We start from the raw sequence: 20619 nt of genomic DNA, 5'->3' as shown, positions 1-20619 counted from the left end.
AGAATTATTACGGTATATCTGAAAACCTTATGCAGTCTGCTTTTGGGAAGCACTGACCCATCTTAGGGGCACTCAAGCAAGTCCATAAAAGGACAGTATGTTTTGTTAATTATTGGATTTTTTAACATAAAAATGTTCTGAAACAGAGTTGTCTATTGAAAAGTGAATATTCAAGAAATTTGTTGTTGCTGTTGTGTGCTAAAGTCATTGTGTTTTGACCATGATTTTAAAATACAGTAGTCTTAAATGTTCCATATTTTTCCATAGGCTTTTTAATAAAGACTGAAATGGAAGAAATATTCCTATAGTTTCTAATAACATGATTAACCTCTGTTTGAGTCCCAAATATTCTGATATGGTCTATATTAGGCAGGCATGCTATATCAATTTATCAAGTTTTTGTGCAATTCAAATATAAACACTTCTTGCATGTGTTACAGACTGTATGCTAATTCATATTTATGTATTCATGTGAATGAACAATAATCACATTTACTTATTTGTGACTTGATTTAATGCCTCACTAGTTCTAAATAATAGCTCAAAATATTTGGAAGTTCACAGCTAAAATGGATGGTTATTTATGCCAATTTAATTATCCTGAGAAATCTTGGACATTTTTGACTTTTACATTTAACTTATTGTTTTGGAGAGTGATTCTGTAAGTTTGATGGAATATATTTTTAATAATTTGAAAATGACTGCTCAGTCAACTTCTTTTAAAAAAAAAAAATGCTTTACATTCTTTTGTTATCCAGATGATTAAATGAATGAAAGCTCTGTTTTTATCCTGATGAATGCTTGTTTCTGTTTGTTTTAGCATATGATTACCCTGAAAGAGCAGCTATCAAAACAGCATACAGAACCTGATAGTACCATCAACCAGCTGAAACTTGACATAAATTTTGAAAGAAGGAAAGTGTCTGAAGTAGAAGCTGAGAAGATGGAAATGAGTAAGGAACTAGAAACCCAGAAATTAAAAATGGACCACTGTACATTTGCACTTAATGATTTGCATATGAGTAATGAGCAGCTTCAGCATAACATTAAGGATTTACAAGAACAACTAAAGAAATCCCAAGATTGTAATTTGAATAATAAAAAGGAAATTGCAGAATTGAAGCAAAATCTGAAACAAAAAGAGGAGGAACTTTCTGTTTCCCAGAACGAGTTAACAAAGATAATGAATCAAGAATCTAACAGTAACTATCAAGATCTTTCACTTAAAGAAAGAGAAGCAGAAATTGCAAAACTAAATGAAGACATTTCAGAAAATAAACAACTAAATCAAAATTTGGAGAAATCAGTTTGTGATCTTAAAATAGAAAATGGAAAGCTGCTGACAGTCTGTGAAGAACTAAAACAGCAGTTGCATGAAGCCTTTGCTGAGAAAAATAAGGTTTCCCTGGAAAAAGATACTATGTTGGAGGCTTTGAAAATGGAAAAAGGACAGTTGGAAACTGAATTAAGCCAGACCAAAACGCAGCTGTTGGAACAAGCAAAAAAATATGAACAAACCATTGAGGACCTGTCAAATGCACGTAACATGAACACCACTGCATTACAGCTTGAACATGAGCGTCTAGTGAAATGCAATCAAGAAAGGGACTTTGAGATAGCAGAACTCAAAAGGAACATTGAGCAGATGGAAGCAGACCATGAAGAAACTAAAGAGATGCTGACAACTAGCTTAGGAGGACAAAAGCAGTTGACAGAACTCATAAAAGAGAAAGAGGTGTTTGTTGAAAAATTTAAAAATAGAGCTCTAGAGTTGCAACAGGAACTTGAGGAATATGTTAAGGATTCCAAAAAGCATGAGATTTTAAGACAAAATTTAGAAGAAAAGGACAAAAGCCTTGCAGCCATGAAAGAAGAAAACAATCATCTGAAAGAAGAGATTGAAAGACTAAAGGACCAGCAAAGCAGATCTCCACCTGTGGCTGAGCCTAAAACACTAGATATTATTACTGAACTGGAAACTGAGATAACACAGTTACACGTAATAAAGAATAATCTTGAAGAGGAAATAAAACTTCACAAAAAAACAATTGAAGATCAGAGTCAGAAGACTGTGCAACTTCAACAGTCTTTGCAGGAGCATAAAAGGGAAATAGGTGAGTCTAAATTTCAGTATGAGCAAATGAATGTCACACATGAAAAGCTTTTCTTGGAGAAAGATGAGGAAATTAAAAGTTTGCAGAAGACAATTGAACAAATTAAAACTCAGTTGCACAATGAGAGGCACGTCTTTCAGACAGACTCCTCTGATCTCTTTCAAGAAACCAAAGCCCAGTCACTTAATGGAGAAAATGGTAATGAAAAACATGACTTGTCTAAGTCTGAAATTGAAAGACTAGTAAAAGGTATCAAAGAGAGAGAGAGGGAGATTAAGCTTCTGAATGAAAAGAATGTCTTTTTAACTCAACAAATTGATCACTTGTCTAAAGATCAAGTTGGTAAACTCACTCAGATCATCCAAGAGAAAGACTTAGAGATACAAGCTCTCCATGCAAATGTTTCCTCTTCATCATATAGACAGGATGTTCTGTACCTTCAACAGCAACTTCAAGCCTATGCCATGGAAAGAGAACAGGTGCTGGCAGTTTTGAGTGAAAAAACTAGAGAAAACAGTCAGTTAAAAACAGAGTACCATAAAATCATGGATATGGTAGCAACTAAGGAAGCAGCTCTGATGAAGTTACAAGAAGAGAACCAAAAATTATCTAATCGGTTTGAAAGTAGCAGCCAAGATATGTTTAGAGAGACTGTTCAGAATTTGTCCCGTATCATTCGAGAGAAAGATATTGAAATAGATGCCTTGAGTCAAAAATGCCAAACCTTATTGACTGTCCTACAGACATCCAACATAGGTACTGACAGTGGGTCAGGAGGTGTTAACAGTAATCAGTTTGAAGAGCTTTTACAAGAGCGTGATAAATTAAAGCAACAAGTAAAGAAGATGGAAGAGTGGAAGCAACAAGTAATGACTACAGTCCAGAACATGCAGCATGAGTCAGCTCATCTCCAAGAGGAGCTACACAAGCTTCAGGCACAAATTTCAGTTGACAGTGATAACAATTCTAAATTACAGATGGATTATAATGGCTTGATCCAGAGTTATGAGCAGAATGAGAAAAAAATGAAAAGTTTTAGTCAGGAGTTAGCACAAGTTCAGCATAGAATAGGACAGCTTCATAATACCAAGGACCTTCTTCTGGGAAAACTTGATATGGTAGCACCACCGCTGCTGATGGCTTCTTCAGTTTCACAAGCATCAGATATTCCAAGCAGTACTCCTCCTGAAATAGTCAGTGATGCGTCCAAACTCCTTCAACAGGAATTGGAGCAGCTTAAAAAAATGCTACAAGAAAAAGATGTGACTATCAGAACTCTTAAGGAAAATAATCAAAGATTGTCTGATTCTATGGCTGCAACATCGGAGTTAGAAAGAAAGGGACAAAAGGACACTGATCCAGAGATGAAGCAGATAAAGGGAAAATGTGATGTTTTCCAGAAGTCACTTAGGGAAAAAGACCTCTTGATTAAATCTAAAAGTGATCAGTTACTTTCTGTAAGTGAAAATCTTAGTAACAAAGAAAATGAAAACGAGCTTTTAAAACAAGCTGTCACTAATCTTAAAGAAAGAAATCTAATTTTAGAAATGGACATCTGTAAGCTGAAAGAAGAAAATGAAAAAGTAGTAGCAAGGTGCAGGGAGAAAGAAACCGAATTCCGGGCATTACAGGAGACTAACATGCAGTTTTCAATGATGCTGAAAGAAAGAGAATTTGAATCCCACTCAATGAAAGAAAAAGCTCTTGCCTTTGAAAAACTATTGAAGGAAAAAGAACAGGTATGTGAGGAATTTTTATTTGTTCTATTAGTTATAAATATTTAAGGAAGAAAGTACAAACTTTTAAAATCATACATGTGACGGAATTCTCACAAATATAATCTGAAGGTATTTGCCTGAAAGCAGCTTCTCATTTACTGAATGAAACCTTGCAGAAGTGAATGAATTTCAAAGTTTTGAGTGATCTTACTGCAAGATTCTGTTCTGTTCAGGATCTCTTAGAAACCTATATTTGTCTTCAAAGGTTATAAGTATTACTGTTAATAAGAGTAATGTTTAAATAAACCACTGCAAAGTGACCTGACATAGTTTAGTTACGATAATATATTTGGCATCAGTTAGAGCATTTTGTATCTACCAGATAGAATGTAGAGCACCATTTCTCTGAAAAAGAACATTTTCATAGATTTTAAAAATGTATTTGAATTTCATAAAAAGTAATTTAATCTTTATGGCATAGTGTTAATGGCAGTTAAAATTTTGTGTGTGTGTGTTTTTTTAAATCCATGACATCTTCAGATACCTGTGAAGTACTCTGCCAGTCCAAGTTTCTTACTCTGTACTATTGTAACTAAATACTATGAAATTGCAATGATAAGGCACTTCAGTGATTTTAAAATAGATTGGTTATGTAAAAATTATAAAATGTCATTGTGGGGTTTCATGTTTACTCTTGATCACTTCCATATCAAATACAGTTACAAATAAAAAAATGTGTGTTTTTTTTTTTTAGTGGCCAGCCCTGCAAACTCAGCCTGGGCTCTTAAGAGTCAAAACTGTTTCTTTCCATTTCTTGCATAATCCTCAGTAATAAAAGTCATGCAGACTAAATTAGGCCTCTTGGTGTCACCAGTGCAACCCAAATGTTTTCAATGGGGTTTCACAAATATAACTGACTGGAACTTAGGAAACAACTTGTTTGATGTTGCACGAGATAGTATAGCTCTCTCTTAGCTATGTTGGATGTGCAGAGCTAATAAGAGTAGTAACTAAATAAAAAGAAGTTTCTAGTGGTTTTTGTTAAAGTCAACTGATATGATTTTGAATACATGCAGAGAGCAGATCTCTGTAGATGGAAGATTCCATTTTTTATGTAATTTTATTTTTATTACTGAAAGTTCATAGTGTGCCTAAAAACATTAGTAGCCACTGTTTGTTTTTTTTATTTCATTTCTACTCATCTGACTTTATACCTTTTGGAATGTGTTTATTTTTATATAGCTATCATAAACAAATAACATAAATAATAACATAAACCACATGCCTAAAGAAGATTCAAATCACGTTACTTAGAAATAGCTATCTTAACAGGAAGTATAGCTTCAGAAATTGTGTTTAGGGGAATTGTCATTTTGAAGTACACATGTCTGAAATGGAAGGGTGCTAGATATCTATTTGACTGCAGTTAGTGAATACATTGTATTTGTGTAGGATGACTTTAGAAACAGTTTTTAATCTATCAGACAATATGCCAATAAAATCATTGCAAAACAGACAACTGTTTCTTCAAAGGATCTTCTGTGCAGTAAGCACTCTCTTCTTCCATATAGGTCTGTCTATTTCATCTATTTTTGGAGTGCAAGTTGTTTGGAACAGAAACTGTGCCTCCTTTTATACAATGTCTAGCATGTTTTATGCAGAAATGCCTAATAAATAGTAATAATAGACTTGTTTAGTGTGTTAAGTATATATTCCTCCAAGTTTTTATACATTTCCAACCTTTCTTTAATTGTATGTCCTTCTTCCAAAGGGCAAGATGGGGGAGTTGAATCATCTGTTAAATGAAGTTAAGTCAATGCAAGAAAAAGCTGTTTCTTTTCAGCAAGAAAGAGACCAAGTCATGTTAGCACTCAAACAGAAACAAATGGAGAGCAGTGCCCTACAGAATGAGGTATGACATTAAACAAGACTAAAGCACAAAAAGGGTGAGTGAATAAGAAAAATCAGAGAATTTACCTTGCCTTAAGAATGATCTTCGATAAGTAGCAAAAAAGGCATCTAAAATGTATATCTATGCAATATAATTAGGGCTGTCCACTAATTGAACTTAACTCAAGTGATTTAACACAAAACCCAGTTGGGGATTGGTCCTGCTTTGACCAGGGGGCTGGACTAGATGACCTCCTAAGGTCCCTTCCAACCCTGATATTCTATGTTTCTATGAAAACAAATTAACTAAATTTAAAAAAGTCATGATTAATAGCCATATTAATCATACTGTTAAACAATAATAGAATACCAATTTAAATTTATTATAAATATTTTGGAAGTATTTCAACATTTTCAAATACACTGATTTCAATTACAACACAGAATACAAATTGTACAGTGCTCACTTTATATTAATATTTTTGATTACAAATATTTGCTCTCTAAAAAAAACTCCAAAAGATAGTATTTTTCAGTTTACCTCATTCAAGTACTGTAGGGCAATCTCTTTATCGTGAAAGTGCAACGTACAAATGTAGAATTCTTTTTACATAACTGAATTCAAAAACAAAACAATGTAAAACTTTAGAGCCTACAAGTCCACTCAGTCCTCCTACTTGTTTAGCTAATTGCTAAGGCAGACAAGTTTGTTTACATTACAGGAGATAATTCTGCCTGCTTCTTACTTACAGTGTCACCTGAAAATGAGAACAGATGTTCGGATGGCACTGTTTTAGCCGACTTGCAAAGTATTTATGTGCCAGATATGCTAAACATTTGTGTTCCCCTTCGTGTTTCAGTCATCACTCCAGAGGCCATGCTTTCATGCTGATAACGCTTATTGAAAAAAGAATGCGTTGGTTAAATTTATGAGTGAACACCTTGGGGGAGAATTTTATGTCTCCTGCTTTATGGTATCGCATTCCACCATATATTTCGCGTTCTGGCAGTTTTGGATGATGACCCAACATATGTTGTTCGATTTAAGAACACTTTCACTGCAGACTTGACAAAATGCAAAGAAGATACCAATATGAGATTTTAAAGATAGCTACAGCACTTGACCCAAGGTTTAAGAATCTGAAGTGCCTTCCAAAATCTGAAAGGGACAAGATGGGGAACATGCTGCCAGAAGTCTTAAAAGAGCAACGGTCTGATGTGGAAACTACAGAACCCGAATCACCAAAAATGAAAATCAGCCTTCTGTGGTGGCATCTGACTCTGATGATTAAAATGAAGGTGCATTGGTTCACACTGCTTTGGCTCGTTATGAAGCAGAACCCGCCTGTTCTCACTTTCAGGTGACATTATAAATAAGAAGCGGACAGCATTATCTCCCCTAAATGTAAACAAACTTGTTTGTCTTAGCGATTGGCTGAACAAAAAGTAGGACTGAGTGGACTCGTAGGCTCTAAAGATTTATATTGTTTTGTTTTTGAGTGCAGTTACGTAAAAAAAAAAATTCTACATGTGTACATTGCACTTTCACGATAAGAGATTGCACTACAGGTGAATTGAAAAATACTATTTTTTTCACAATGCAAATATTTATAATAAAAAATAATATAAAGTGAGCACTGTACAGTTGGTATGCTGTATTGTAATTTGAAATCACTATATTTGAAAATGTAGAAAAACATCCAAACATATTTATAATTTAAATGGTTGTTCTATTGTTTAACAGTGTGATCAAAACTGCGACTAATCATGACTATTTTTTTATCTCACTGTTAAATGCGATTATTTTTTTAATCCTTTGACAGCCATAAATATAAATCAAAGGAAATAATTTGATTTGCTTATGGTATCATGCACAAAGAAGTATGTGTCATTGAACGTAAAATATATTTACCCAGGTGCAGCATTTACGTGATAAGGAGCAGCGTCTAAACCAGGAACTGGAGAGGTTGCGCAATCACCTCTTAGAAATGGAGGACTCCTATACACAGGAAGCTTTAGCTGCGGAGGACCGAGAGACCAAGCTAAGAAAGAAGGTCATGGTTTTGGAGGAAAAACTAGTATCCTCTTCTACTGCAGTGGAACATGCCAGGTAATATTTGCCTCCATCCAGCATTAGCATTTCATTGAGTAGTTGTAGTATTCTAGAGCGATGGTGATGTGATTTTTTTTTTTTTATTAGCTTTAAAGAGTGTAGATGTGCTAAGCACTGAGTAAAATCAAGACATGGAATATTGATATTCTTCAAGTGCTTGTTCATGTCAATTCCAATCAGGTGTGTGCGCACTGCGTACATGACAGCCGGAAGATTTTTTTCCTTAGCATCATCTGTAGGGTTGGCCTGGGCCCTGCCGACCTGCCACCCCCCCAGTTCCTTCTTCCTGCCAGTGACGGCTAGCTTCTGCAAGCGCCTTTAGCAGTGTCCCATTGTATTTTGCTTATAGTTAATAGTTTTCGTCTTAAGGTAATAGTAGTAGTAGTAGCAGCGTTAATAGGTTAAGTTTTCATTGTGGGGCTTCTCTGCCCCCCATCCACACTTCTCCCCCGCCACTGGGGCATGCCTTGGTTGCCGGGGGTTCAAACTCTGTTAAGTTTGCGGAAAGTTGATGCGAAAAAGTGACCCACACACTTCTTGTTTGAAGTGCCTTGGCGAGAGTCACCAAAAGGACAAGTGCCGCATTTGTAAAGGGTTTCAGCTGAGGACCCTTAAGGATTGCAAGCAGAGACTCAGACTTATTCTCATGGAGGCAGCCCTCTGCCTGCAATCCAACCCTGGGTTGGCGGAGCCCATGCCAAGCACCGCTGCCTCCGTGTGCAGCGCAACAGCGCCGATGGCGCATGAGTCAGTTTCTAGAAAGGAGACTACGGACTCCCAGCACTGACACGTCACCGAACATAAGACTTCTGGTACGTGCTGATCTGTATCCCCGGTGCCCCAGAAGACAAAGAGGCAGGAGGGAGGGCACTCTTCCCCTCCTAAGCCTAAAGAGACAGCAGCAGGGAGACCTCAGCCTACTTTGGGCCCGGCAGCTCCCAAGTGCTCGTCAATTCCTGCGCCAAAAGGGGTCCAGTCAAGTCCATCCCACTACCGCTCTCCAGACCGTCATGGCTGGGACATTCAACTCCCCTCCACTCCGGAGACTTTTGATCTGGCACAGGACCTTATTCGCCTGATGGCTCTGCCTTCTCCAAGGAGGGACAAGGCACTGCTGGTAGCCAGTCCGCCTATTCCATCTAGGGGAAAGCCAGCGATGATGTCACGCCGCTCCCCATCTCTGGTACGCCACTCCCTGCCACCGGCCGCCCACATGGGGGAACCGTATCGGTCCCCAGAGGCTCAGCACTGCTCTTCAGCATTACTCAGTACCGCTCCTCCGTGGTCGTCTTTTTTGGAGACCTCTGAGTCCAAGGTGGAATCCTATCATTCAGATAGGTCCAGCGGCAGGAGGTCTAGATCTAGGCGACACCACCAGCCTCCTCAGTCACCATGGCCACCTCTACGGAAACCACCAACTCAGTGGCCCTTTTGAACTCCCTGTGCTTACCATCAGGCCCAGGGTCAGAACCAGGCGTCAAGATCCAGATCAGTGTTGATCGTGTCAGCATCCATTGCCCCTTTCCAGCAACTGGCACGAGGTCCATCTCCGGTGACGACTCCTGTGCCAGCGCCTGCCACTTTGAGCTCGTCACCAGCAGCCTCGGCACGCCAGCCCCACAAGCACCGCGACCCTCTTGGCACCGCGAGCGATGACCTGGGCCATGGGCTGGTGTTTTCGTCCTCCCCAGATGAGGCTGTTGTGGGCATGTCAACGGCCCCAGCCTTGGAGGATAGTAGGGTCCTGCCACAGTTGTTGCGCAGGGCGGCCCAGAACCTGGGGATCCAGGCAGAGGAAATGGTAGAGGATTCAGATCCCATGGTGGACAGCCTCACCCCCTCTGGACCTTTGCGTATCGTGCTGCCACTTAATAAAACTATAAGTGAAACCATGAAAAGGTTGTGGCAGACCCCGGCCTCCTTGCCCCCGACACCAGGGAGGAATGAAAGATGCTATTTTGTCCTCTCAAAGAGGTACAAGTACTTGCATGCTCACCCTCCACCCGATTCCCTGGTGGTGGATACTGTGAACCAAAGAGTGCCAGGGGTTCCAGGGACCCTTCCCTAAAAACCAGGAGGCCAAAAAGCTTGACTTATTCAAGTATACTCCACGGGTGGTTTGCAGCTCCTGATTGAAAACCAACAGGCCATCATTAGCAGATATTCCTTTAATACCTGTGAAGTGATGGCCAAGTTTGCTAAGCTGTTACCACCAGACTCCCGATCTGAATTTAATGCCTTGATGGACGAAGGCAAACTCATTTCTAGGGCCTCCTTGCAGGCGGCTCTTTATGGCGCGGATGCAGCCGCCTGTACAATGGCTCCACGTCTCTGGACTACCTCACAAAGTCCAACAGACCATCCAGACTACCCTTTTGTAGGTCAGGCATTGTTTTCTGAAAAGACAGAAGACTGGACAGTTTAAAAGACTCAAGGGCTACTATCAAGTCCCTGGGTATACACAGCATAGGCATTTCAGGCCACAACCTCCTCTGCGGTTTTACTAGCAAAACCAACAAGACTGTTCCTGGAGGAGGAATAGGAGTGGCAGGAAGAGGCCGCACCCGTCCTCAGGCCAGGGCTCTGGCCGGACCAAGCCTTCTGTGGGCCAGAAACAAGCCTTCTGACGGCACGCAAGAGGACGGCGTACCAGATCAAGAACTGGATCTACCCTGCCTTACCTTTTCATCCCAACTATCCCCTTTCTACCGTGCATGGTCCCATATCACTTTGGACCACTGGGTGCTCTGCACGATAGAGAGGGGATACTCCATCCAATTCTGTGCCCTCCCGCCCTTCCACCCCCTCTTCCCTGTCCTCCTTCAGGGACCCCTCTCACGAGCAGCTCCTTTCGCTAGGGGCAGTGGAAGAGGTTCCTCGGGATCAGAAGGGCAAGGGCTTCTATTCCCGGTATTTCCTAATACCGAAAGCCAAAGGAGGGCTCAGGCCCATCTTAGATCTGCGAGAACTCAACAAGTTCATGAAGAAACTTAAATTCTGCATGGTCTCTTTGGCCTCCATCATCCCTTCACTGGATCCAGGAGACTGGTATGCCTTTCTCTGCAGCATGGGGCACAGGTCACTTGCTGGAGGATTCTCTGCACCTTGAAGTCTTTAAACCATGATTTGAGGACTTCAATAGCTCAGACATAGATGAGAGGTTTATTGCAGGAGTGGGTGGGTGAGATTCGGTGGCCTGCATTGTGCAGGAGGTCAGACTAGATGATCTTAATGGTCCCTTCTGACCTTAATATCTATGAGACTCAGACTTTGACCTCTTCAGTCATGGCTAGGGTCAGTGTATCATCCAGCCCGGGACAGTTTGGACAGAATTGTAACCCTGCCTCGCCCGGTACTCAACTCCCTCCTGTGGTGGCTCAACCCACAGGTAGTATGTGGAGGCGTCCCCTTCGCCAGCCCTCAGCCATCCCTCTTGCTAGTGACAGACACGTCAGACTTGGGCTGGAGGGCCCATTTGGGAGACCTCAGAACACAAGGCCTCTGGTCTCAGGCGGATCTCACTGTACACATCAATGTTAGAGAGCTGAGAGTGGTACGCCTGGCATGCCAGACTTTCTGAGCCCACCTAACAGGGAGATGTGTATCAGTCATGACAGATAACACCATGGCGATGTTTGATATCAACAAAAAAGGGGGTGCACGCTCCTCTCCCATGTGCCAGGAAGCCCTCTTGTTGTGGGACTTCTGTGTAGAACATTCAATACACCTGCAAGCATCGTACCTCCCTGGAGTACAAAATGAGTTGGCGGACCATCTCAGCAGGTCGTTCCACGGCCATGAGTGGTCCCATTGCCTGGATGTCGTGAACTCAATCTTCCATCAGTGGGTCTTTCCCCAGATAGATCTTTTCACCATGCGACGCAACAGGAAGTGTCAGCAGTTTTTGTTCCTTCCTGAATCACAGCCCAGGCTCCATCATGGATGCATTCCTCCTCCTATGGGGAGGCCATCTCCTATACACGTTCCCACCCATCCCTCTCATTCACAAGGTGCTCCTCAAGATATGGAGGGAAGACGTATCAATGATATTGATAGCTCCAGCCTGGCCCCACCAGCCCTGGTACACACAACTCCTGGAAATGTCCGTGAACGCTCCAGTCACCTTGCCGCTCTTCCCAGACTTACTAACTCAGGATCACAGCTGTCTCCAGCATCCGAACCTCTAGTCGCTCCACCTCATGGCATGGAAGCTCCGTGGCTGAACCCAATGGAACTTGCTTACTCTGATCAAGTCAGACAAGTTCTCCTTGGCAGCAGGAAACCCTCCACAAGAGCTACCTACCTTGCCAAGTGGAAGAGATTTTCAGTGTGGTCAGCGCAGCACTATTTGTCTCCAACGCTCACCTCAGTGCCACTAATACTGGACTATCTTCTCCACCTCAAGCAGCAGGGGCTGTCTATGTCGTCAATAAGGGTTCATTTGGCTGCCATCTCGATTTTCCACCCAGGCGCAGAGGGACGCTTGGTCTTTTGCCAACCCATTGGTCAGCTGTTTCCTTAAAGGTCTCGATAGGCTATACCTGCAGATCTGACAGCTTGTCCCAGGTTGGGACCTCAGTTTGGTCCTATCCAGACTTGTGGGGTCACCATTTGAGCCTTTGGTGACGTGCTCCCTGCTCTATCTCTCATACAAGGTGGCGTTTCTGGCAGCGATAACCTCGGCTAGGAGGATGTGTGAGCTCAGGGCCCTAACATTAGAGCCCCCTATACACTGTATCCATAAGGACAAGGTTCAGCTCAGATCTCACCCGGCTTTTCTCCCAAAAATTGTCTCCCATTTTCACATCAACTAGGACATCTTCCTCCCTGTTTTCTACCCGAAGCCGCACTCGAGCGGCAGGAAGCAAACGCTTCACTCATTGGATGTCCGTTCCGAAAGTCCATCCAGTTATTCATGGCAGTGGTAGACAGAATGAAAGATCTTCCTGTCTCTTCTTAACGGATTTAGTCATGGATCACGTCCTGCATCTGTGAGTGCTACAGCCTGGCAGGGGTGCCTGCTCCTTCGATCACTGCGCGCTCCACCAGGGCTCAGGCCCCTTCAACGGCATTCCTGGTGCAGGTTCCCATCCAGGAAATCTGCAGAGCAGCAACGTGGTCCTCCACATACCCTTTCACCACCCGCTATGAAATCATCCCAGCAGGCCAGAGACGATGCAGCCTTTGGAAGAGCAGTGCTCCAATCAGTGGACGAATCCAACTCCACCTCTTGAACTTGGGCTTGTGAGTTAACTGATTGCTTGTTCATGTCAAATCCATTCGAAGAAAGAACGGTTACTCACCTTCTCGTAACTGTTGTTCTTCGAGATGTGGTGTTCATGTCGATTCCAAATTTCCAGTCCTACCTCTTTGTCAGAGCATCTGGCAAGAAGGAACTGAGGGGGTGGCGGGTCAGCAGGGCCCTTTATTGGGTGCTGTGTGCTTAAAAAAAATCACTTTGCCGAAAAATTCTGGTCCTGGCAGTGGGCGTGCCACCTGAGGGAGAGACTGCACCACAGCCTCCTGCCAGCAGGGCAGGTGAAGCAGCCCCCTGTGGCAGGGGAGGAACTTAGCCAGCAGCCAACCGGCAACCTGCTGCATCCTCCCTCCCATCTCCCCGCGCTGCAGGAACACACTGCCAGGTGTCCGGTCAGCATTGTTGACCAAACATTAAAAATCTGGTTACCAAGGGCGGGGGAGGTGCTGGGTCATCAATCCACACCAGCCACAAGTTCTCTCCCCCCCCCCCCCCCTCAATTTCTCTGAGCGCCAAGCAGGGCTTGCACTTCTCAGCCTGTTGGGGAGGGAGGAGGCTTGCTCAGGGGCTGGCAGCTCCAGGATGCTGCCTCCTGGGTCTAGTGCCCATTGTTGCCTTCTGTGTATGCTGAGTCCTTTTTCTGTACAATGGTGAGTGCCTGTGGGGTGGGGCAGGACAAGGGGTTGGGGTGGGAGGGAAGAGGCAGTGGGGAAGGAAGAGTGATGGGAGAATAGGGCAGGGGGGAGGGTAATGGGGCAGGGGACAGTGTGGAGAAGATAGAGAATGGGGAGGGGATGGGACAGGGGGTAGAGAAGGGGATGACTGACAGTGCTGCTGCCAGGGGGAGCGCTGCCTCCTTGCTTCTGGGCCAGAGACGTATGGAGAAATGGGGGGAGCACGTGCCCCCAGCCACAGCTACATGTCGCTTCTTGCGGGGATGCAAATGCTCCAGGCTGGGGGATGCACATGCTCCAGGCTGGAGCATGTCCTGGGCTGCCTGGAGCAATGAGCCCACCTGCTCATTCCCTGCTGGCCATGTCTGGACCCCGAGCTCACAGCCAGAGTAGGAGGCTGCCCTGTAAGTCCCGTCTCTGGAGGTAGAGCTGGTGTGGGGTGGAAATTTGTCCTGTGGGCAGCTTCCCTGGTAGGGACCCCCATGGCTCAGTGCATGAGATCACCCCTACCCCTGATTGTCTGAGAACAGGCATCGAGGGACGTGTGCCTGACGAGGCAACCACAACAGGCAGGGTGATATATATATTTTGTGTGGATGTGGCCCACATAAGAGCTGCATTTGTGGACACAATGGTAAATAGTTGAGAACCGCTGCTTTAATACCTGTCATACTCTTGCTGTTAAAGTATGACTATCTTTGTACCAGATTCAGAGATGTAAAATTATCCCGTGATTGTCTTAAAACTCATATGTTAATGTAATCTAACATAAAAGAATGTCTGTCTTATTTTAAAAATATAAAAATTTGATTTCCTGTCTAATTCCAGCTGACCAAACAAATAAACAAGTGGTCAGGGCAATGGATGGGTGTTCTTCCTGTCTGATATATTCCCATACCTTCTTGTTTTAAAATAAATTTGGAAAATGGGGATTAGTGTTCATGAATGATTAGTTTAATAAAAAGCAAGGGCGGAAACTCTGTCCAAATGTTGTTAAACTTAAAAAATGCTTAGCTTAAGTACAAATTTTTGCGACATCTTGTTTATAAACAAGTCTCTTGTACAATTTATTGTTTTGCTGTTACCTCAGTCATCACTATAAATAGTGTTAGCACAAAAACAGGGTCTTTGCTTTGCAAAAAATTTTCTGCTGCTTCTTTCTAGAACTGTTGGGAATGACTGAAAGAAGTTATATGCCTGTCTTCAGCAAAATGTTTTTCCAAATTTTTCATAGAAAACTTCAAATAGCCAGCTCTAGTTATTTCCCAAAAGTTTTAGTCCTAGCATAAAATGGGAGTAACGCAGTAATGAATCAAATTGATGATCTTCTGATTGTAATAAATAGAGGAATGTGACGTCAAATGGAGAATAAGGAACAAGATCAACTGAACTCTGTGACACTAATAACTCACATGAAATCTGATGGAAAGACACCTGTTGATTTCAGTGGGAAAGAGATTGGGCCTTTGAGACGAGAATGCTATTTCTGTGAAAATATCTTCAGTCATGAATAATAAAGGAAGAAAATAGATACAGTAGAACAGCAGTTCGCAAACTGTGGGTTGGGACCCCAAAGTGGGTCGGGACCCCGTTTTAATCAGGTCGCCAGGGCTGGCTTAGACTTGCTGGGGCCTGGGGCCAGGGGCCAAAGCCCGAGGCCCACTGCCCAGGGCCAAAGCTGAAGCCCAACAGCTTCAGTCCTGGGCAGTGGGGCTCAGGTTACAAGCCAGTCAACCACACACCTCATTTGGAAGCAGAAGTACACAACCAGGCAGCAGCAGAGACCAAAAAAATGGTAGAGTACTGTGTTAAATGTAAACTACGACAAAATTAAGGGAAAGCAGTATTTTTCTTCTGCGTAGTAAATTTGCAAAGTTGTTATGAAGTCTGTGTTCAGTTGTAAACATTTGGAAGAACTGTAACATTTTGTTCAGAGTTACAAACATTTCAGAGTTATGAACAACCTCCATTCCTGAGGTGTTTGTAACTCTGAGGTTCTACTGTATTCAACAAGCAGTTGACACGCTATACTACACTACATTCCCATTCATCCGAATGACCTGGGGGACATCCCAAACTTTTGGATAAATGGAAGTGCTATTAATTAACATGGAGAATGCACTCTGGATTCAGATGACTATCAGCTTATTGGATAGAGGGAATTCAGATAACTGGAATTTTATGGGTGTGTGTCTATGTATGTATATAAAAAAATATTTTCTTTTGATGAAGCCATCAAGCTAGTCTGCAGGTGGAATCCTTGCAAGAGCAGCTGAACCTAGTATCCAGGCAGAGAGATGAAACCTTGCTTCAGCTTACCATGTCACAGGATCAGGTGAAACAGTATGCACTGTCGCTGGCCAACCTGCAGATGGTACTAGAGCAATTCCAGCAGGGTAAGTTGCATCAAAAATCTTGAAAAGATTGCAATGAAAATTTTCAGTCAGTATAATAGGTGTGGTTTGGTGCATTGTTTTTAATTTTGGCTATCACCAATTGCCTTCAAGTAGATTTTAATTTCAAAATCTCTATTTTACCTTTAATACACTTAGGGTGAAATTCTGGCCGCATTGAAGTCAATGGTGAAAATCCCATTGATTTCAGTGAGTTCAGAATTTCACTGTTAGCGGTGCTGTATTTGGATTTCCATACCTAAGGTTTGACTGTTATACATCACAAAACCTAGAGGATTAGAAAGTGTGAACTGATTGTGTGATTTTTTTTTTAAATTTATTTATTTATCTTTCTTTTTTAGAGGAGAAAGCCATGTATTCAGCGGAACTAGAAAAACACCAAAAACAGACTGCAGAATGGAAAAAAAAAGCTGAAAAGCTAGAAGAGAGGGTTGAGTCTTTACAGGTGGGCTGAGAAGATTTTTAAATTACTGGATTAAATAATCCTGATTGTTGAGTTTTAAATACGTTATTACACAGGAATATATTAGATAACACTGTTTATAAGTCATCAGTAAAATTTTTGACTAGTGGAAGGGAGGATAAAAGGAGGGCAAGCTAGCCAATAAGATGAAATTGTGCTGCTTATCCATTTTCCTCTGATGTTTACAGTCCAAGTATTATTTAAAACAACAGTGATTAAAATCTTTGAGTCTGAAATATTTTATTTTTGTCATCACAATAGATTATTGTGATAGTGACTTTCCTCTCCTTACAGGAAAGTTTAGAGGAAGCAAATGCTGCCTTGGATGCAGCATCAAGGTTGACTGAGCAGTTGGATCTCAAAGAGGAGCAAATTGAGGACCTTAGGAAACAAGGTAAACAAGTTGATTTTTTTTAAAGGTGTGCAAAAAATTGAGGAGATGGTGTGGTACTCCTGAAAAGTTAGCAAAGGTGTGAACTAGTAACTTCTTTGAGTGTTGGTCCCTATGTGTATTTCACTCTGGGATACAAACATTCTCCATGCATCTGGGACTGGAAGAATCTTGTCCATTGGTTACACCTGCTCCCTTGCTCTCCTTGTGATTCAAACCACAGGCATAAGGGGCAGTGCAGACTCTCCACTCTCCAGTTCCTTCTTACTGCCACATGATCCGGGACGGACCCTCCAATATCCAGAACTGATCCTTTCTCTTCATTCTGTAAATATTCAAAATTACATAAAGTTTTGTGGGGTTTTATAGAGTTTCTGCTAGCTACTATTAGTTAGCCATTAGTTAGAATCCCACCCCCAGCCCCCCGGTACTCTCCCAGCCTCCCCAGAATAGGATTTAGATTATGTCCAGGATCCCAGGCTTCAAAAACTGTGTCTCCTGTCCTTGCTCCTTGTCAATCAGTGACAACCAGCTAATGATTCCTTTATTTCCTCAAGGAAGCCCATATCTCCACTAAGTTCAGTATCTGCTAAAGCTAAAGACCCTTCGTCTGAGTGGTCTTATGAGAGATGGGGACATTCATAAGCATAAAAGCAGATGCCTTTGTAAATCCACTGCAAGAAGGAGGGATCCCTCCCTGGCCCTGTCAGAGTGGGGAGAGTCACTGGACCCAGGCCCCAGAAACTTGGGCCCTCCTAAGCCACATGGCCATGATCAAAAGATGCATAGGAGCAGAGCTCCTTTGGTACTGACCTCTGCACCAGTTCAGACACTGACAAAATCTAAGCACTGGGACTCTGTAAGGACCCAGAACCGTTGTTGTCCATGAAGAGCACTCAAAGGGAGATGCATTACCAGCAGTACTGCTGCACCCCTTTAATGATTCACCAACCACTAAGACTCAAGCCATGCTGACTCCGACGGTGCTAGGTGATAAGACTCCATTATTCTCAAGGAGAGTAGAGACTTACACCGCTCTGGAGGATATCTTCCTTCTCCCAGGTCTTCAAACTCCCCTATTGTCTGGGCCATCCTGACTAGGGAGATGCTGACTTCAGGAGGAAGAAGGGTCTCTGAAAGAAGTTGACCATCCCATTTGCTAGCTGCAGATTCAGAGGAACTGTCATCACCTCCACTGAGAGAGAGCAGCCCAGATAGGTGATTGAAAGTCTCTTGCAACCAGCCTCATCCACCCAACCTAGCACATCTTTCTCGGGAGCAGTAGTACCCAGTGCCTTTGGGGCCTCCACAACCTACCTTTGACCCCTTCTGCTGGCCCTACTGGTACCCAGAGTCCATGCGAACAAGTAGGGAGTCATGTTACCCCTCTCCTCCAAGGGGTCAGTCAGAACCTCACCTGGAACCCATGGAAGAGGAAAAGGATGAGCTAGAATCATCAATACCAACAGTGAGATGGTCACTCAGACTTCACTGTTTCCTCCAGGTGTTCATAGAAAGTTCCAGGAGCTGCTATGGAGAGTGACAGAGGAGTTCCAGATTTCCTTAAACGAGATCCAGGACACAGCATAAATTTCTGGATATCCTACAATCCATGATATTCAGTTGAATAGTGCTCCTGATCAGTGAAGCCATACTGGAACCGGCAAGACCCATATGGTATATGTGACATGTGCTCCTACCCCCAAGAGGGAGCAGAGTTCTTCTTCACCCATCCTGACCCAAGCTCCTTGGTTGTTCAGGCAGCCACTGAAGGATCCAGGCAGCATCACCCCAGGGTCACCCCTGCAGATAAAGAGGCCAAATGCTTAGACCTTTTCAGGTGGAAAGTATTTATATCTACTAGCCTCCAATTTGGAATATCAGACTACCAGGTTCTGCTGTTCAAGTATGACTTTATAAATTACGCAAAGTTTCTGGACTTCAAAAAGAAACTCCCTCAAGAAGACCAGGCTAAATTTCAAGTCCTTACAGATGAAGGCAAGTTGGTAGCCAGAACCTCTTCGCTTGTTGCAGCCGACATAGCATCAAGATGAATGGCAACTGCCATAGTGATGTGCTGTCAATTATGGCTACATGCTTTGGGAGTCTCTAGAGAATTCCAAAATACCACAGAGGACTTGTGCTTTGACAAAAACAGCCTTTTCAATGAAAAGATGGATAATTCCTTGCACTTGTTAAAGGACCCCCAGGGCATCCCTCCGCTCCCTATATATACACTGATCCTGTAAAGAAGATTTCATAAGCAGCCATACAAACATATGCCCTTTCCACACCCTTTTATTATCAGTGTTTATATGAGCCACCTTGCAAACAGCAAAAGATGCAATGATCTAGATTCACTGTTCCTTCTACATCAGCTGCATCTACTCAACCTCGCCCCCTGCTCAAAAAATATTTTTGACAGGACACTCAGGAGCTGTGAACTGATGTTGATGCCATATCCACCCAATTCCAGTGTTCACTTCGGTGGTCACCTAGCCCGATTTCCGCATAATTGGAGAACAACAACAGATGGATGGGTACTGGATATTATCCCTCCCAGCTATACCATTAAATTTCTCTCTCCAGCCCATTCAAAACCCTGTTCCCTATCTCTCTTCAGGGATCATTATCACGAGGGGACTCCCCTGCAGGAGATTATTTCCCGTCATAGGAGAGAGACTATCGAGGGGATGCCACCTCGGCATCAGAGAAAAGGATTCTATTTGAAATATTTCGTGGTCTCCAAGAAGAAGGGAGGGTGGAGACCTATTCTTGACCTACATCAACTCCAGTGTTTTTATTTGTAAACAGAAATTTTGCATCATCACAATGACCTCAGTAATTCCATCCCTGGTCAAAGACACATGGTTCATAGTTGTTGATGTGTAAGATGCTTATTTTCATGTGGACATTCACCCTTCTCACAGAAGGTTCCTCAGATTTGTAGTGGGTCCTGACCACTACCTGTATAGAATGTTTCCATTTAGCTTGCAGCTGCACCCCAGGGTCTTTACAAATATCTTTGCAGTCGTAGCCTCACAGCACAGTTGCAACAGCTCCACCATCTTCCCATACTTAGATGGCTGGCTTCTGAAAGGCAGGTTGTCATGGAGTCACCGGGCCAATGCTCTGGAACTACTCCATACGAAGCCAGTCAGGACTCTGGAGCAGCATGCCTCCTCTCTGAGCATACTGTTGCCAGGGCAAGAAGCTTATACAGCTTCAACTGTCCTGGGTCTGACCTTGGAGCATTCAGCATCCCCTTCCACACCGTGCGCTTCCCTCAGCGAGTCTGCCTGGACGGGGCTCCTGGGGAAGCCAGAGGGCCCTGCACCCCAACTCTTCAGTCAGCAGCGACCCTCAGCCAGCACGCAGAACGGAAGGGTTTATTAGTTGACAGAAAGACAGTGTAGAACAGAGGTTGCTATCACAGAAATCAGTGACTTTCAGCCAAGTCCATCTTGGGGAGTCCTGGGCCAGACAGCCTGGACTCCCCCTCTTCCAGTCCCCCAAGCAGACTGCCAGCCTCCAGCTACCCGACCTCAGACATCCCCTTTGCTCCTCCTTCTTGTCTTTGTCTCG

General features: G+C 43.1%; 1 protein-coding gene across 1 annotated transcript in view; it reads left to right on the top strand.

The window, feature by feature from the left end:
* Positions 1-20619, top strand: part of TRIP11 (thyroid hormone receptor interactor 11) — an 80986-nt gene that overhangs the window by 40188 nt on the left and 20179 nt on the right. The window contains exons 11-16 of the mRNA XM_074956126.1: positions 821-3853; positions 5604-5744; positions 7639-7832; positions 15999-16162; positions 16522-16625; positions 16938-17037. Of these exons, the coding sequence (XP_074812227.1) occupies positions 821-3853; positions 5604-5744; positions 7639-7832; positions 15999-16162; positions 16522-16625; positions 16938-17037 (3736 nt within the window). The remainder of the gene's footprint in view (positions 1-820; positions 3854-5603; positions 5745-7638; positions 7833-15998; positions 16163-16521; positions 16626-16937; positions 17038-20619) is intronic.

This window comes from Natator depressus, chromosome 6 (assembly GCF_965152275.1).
Source record: "Natator depressus isolate rNatDep1 chromosome 6, rNatDep2.hap1, whole genome shotgun sequence".
In the NCBI taxonomy this organism is placed as follows: domain Eukaryota; kingdom Metazoa; phylum Chordata; order Testudines; family Cheloniidae; genus Natator; species Natator depressus.
Note: the sequence above shows the minus strand (reverse complement) of the source record. Positions and strands in the feature narration are given on the sequence as shown.